The sequence below is a fragment of the Haliaeetus leucocephalus genome, unplaced genomic scaffold (genome assembly GCF_000737465.1).
Source record: "Haliaeetus leucocephalus isolate CR32 unplaced genomic scaffold, Haliaeetus_leucocephalus-4.0 Scaffold110, whole genome shotgun sequence".
Classification (NCBI taxonomy): Eukaryota; Metazoa; Chordata; class Aves; order Accipitriformes; family Accipitridae; genus Haliaeetus; species Haliaeetus leucocephalus.
In genome coordinates this window covers 2,525,496-2,525,724 of record NW_010972546.1, presented here as the reverse complement: position 1 = coordinate 2,525,724, position 229 = coordinate 2,525,496, and the positions used below count along the sequence as shown (strand labels likewise).

Genomic DNA, 229 nt, shown 5'->3' with positions numbered 1-229 from the left:
GGGACGGAGCCGCTGCGCGCCCGGGGGGACCCCGGGGACCGTTCCCGGCTGCACCCTGCGACCACCGCCGCCCCCCGGAGCCGGGCACCGCCCGGGGCTCAGCGCCCAGGGGTCGGCGACGCCGCCGGCGCTCCCTCCCCGCCCCGGTAAACGAAACCCGCGCCCCGGTGGGGGTGTGGGGGCGGCTGCCCTAACGCCCCCTCCCCACTTACCATGGTGAGGGCAGCGG

The 229-nt window shown here is 80.3% G+C and overlaps 1 protein-coding gene across 1 annotated transcript in view; it reads right to left on the bottom strand.

Moving 5' to 3' along the window:
- CNP (2',3'-cyclic nucleotide 3' phosphodiesterase) overlaps nt 1-223 on the bottom strand; it is a 6,084-nt gene extending 5,861 nt beyond the window's left edge. The window contains exon 1 of the mRNA XM_010585596.1: nt 213-223. Coding sequence (XP_010583898.1) covers nt 213-215 — 3 coding nt within the window. The 5' untranslated portion in view covers nt 216-223. The remainder of the gene's footprint in view (nt 1-212) is intronic.
- Nucleotides 224-229: the final 6 nt, after the last annotated feature.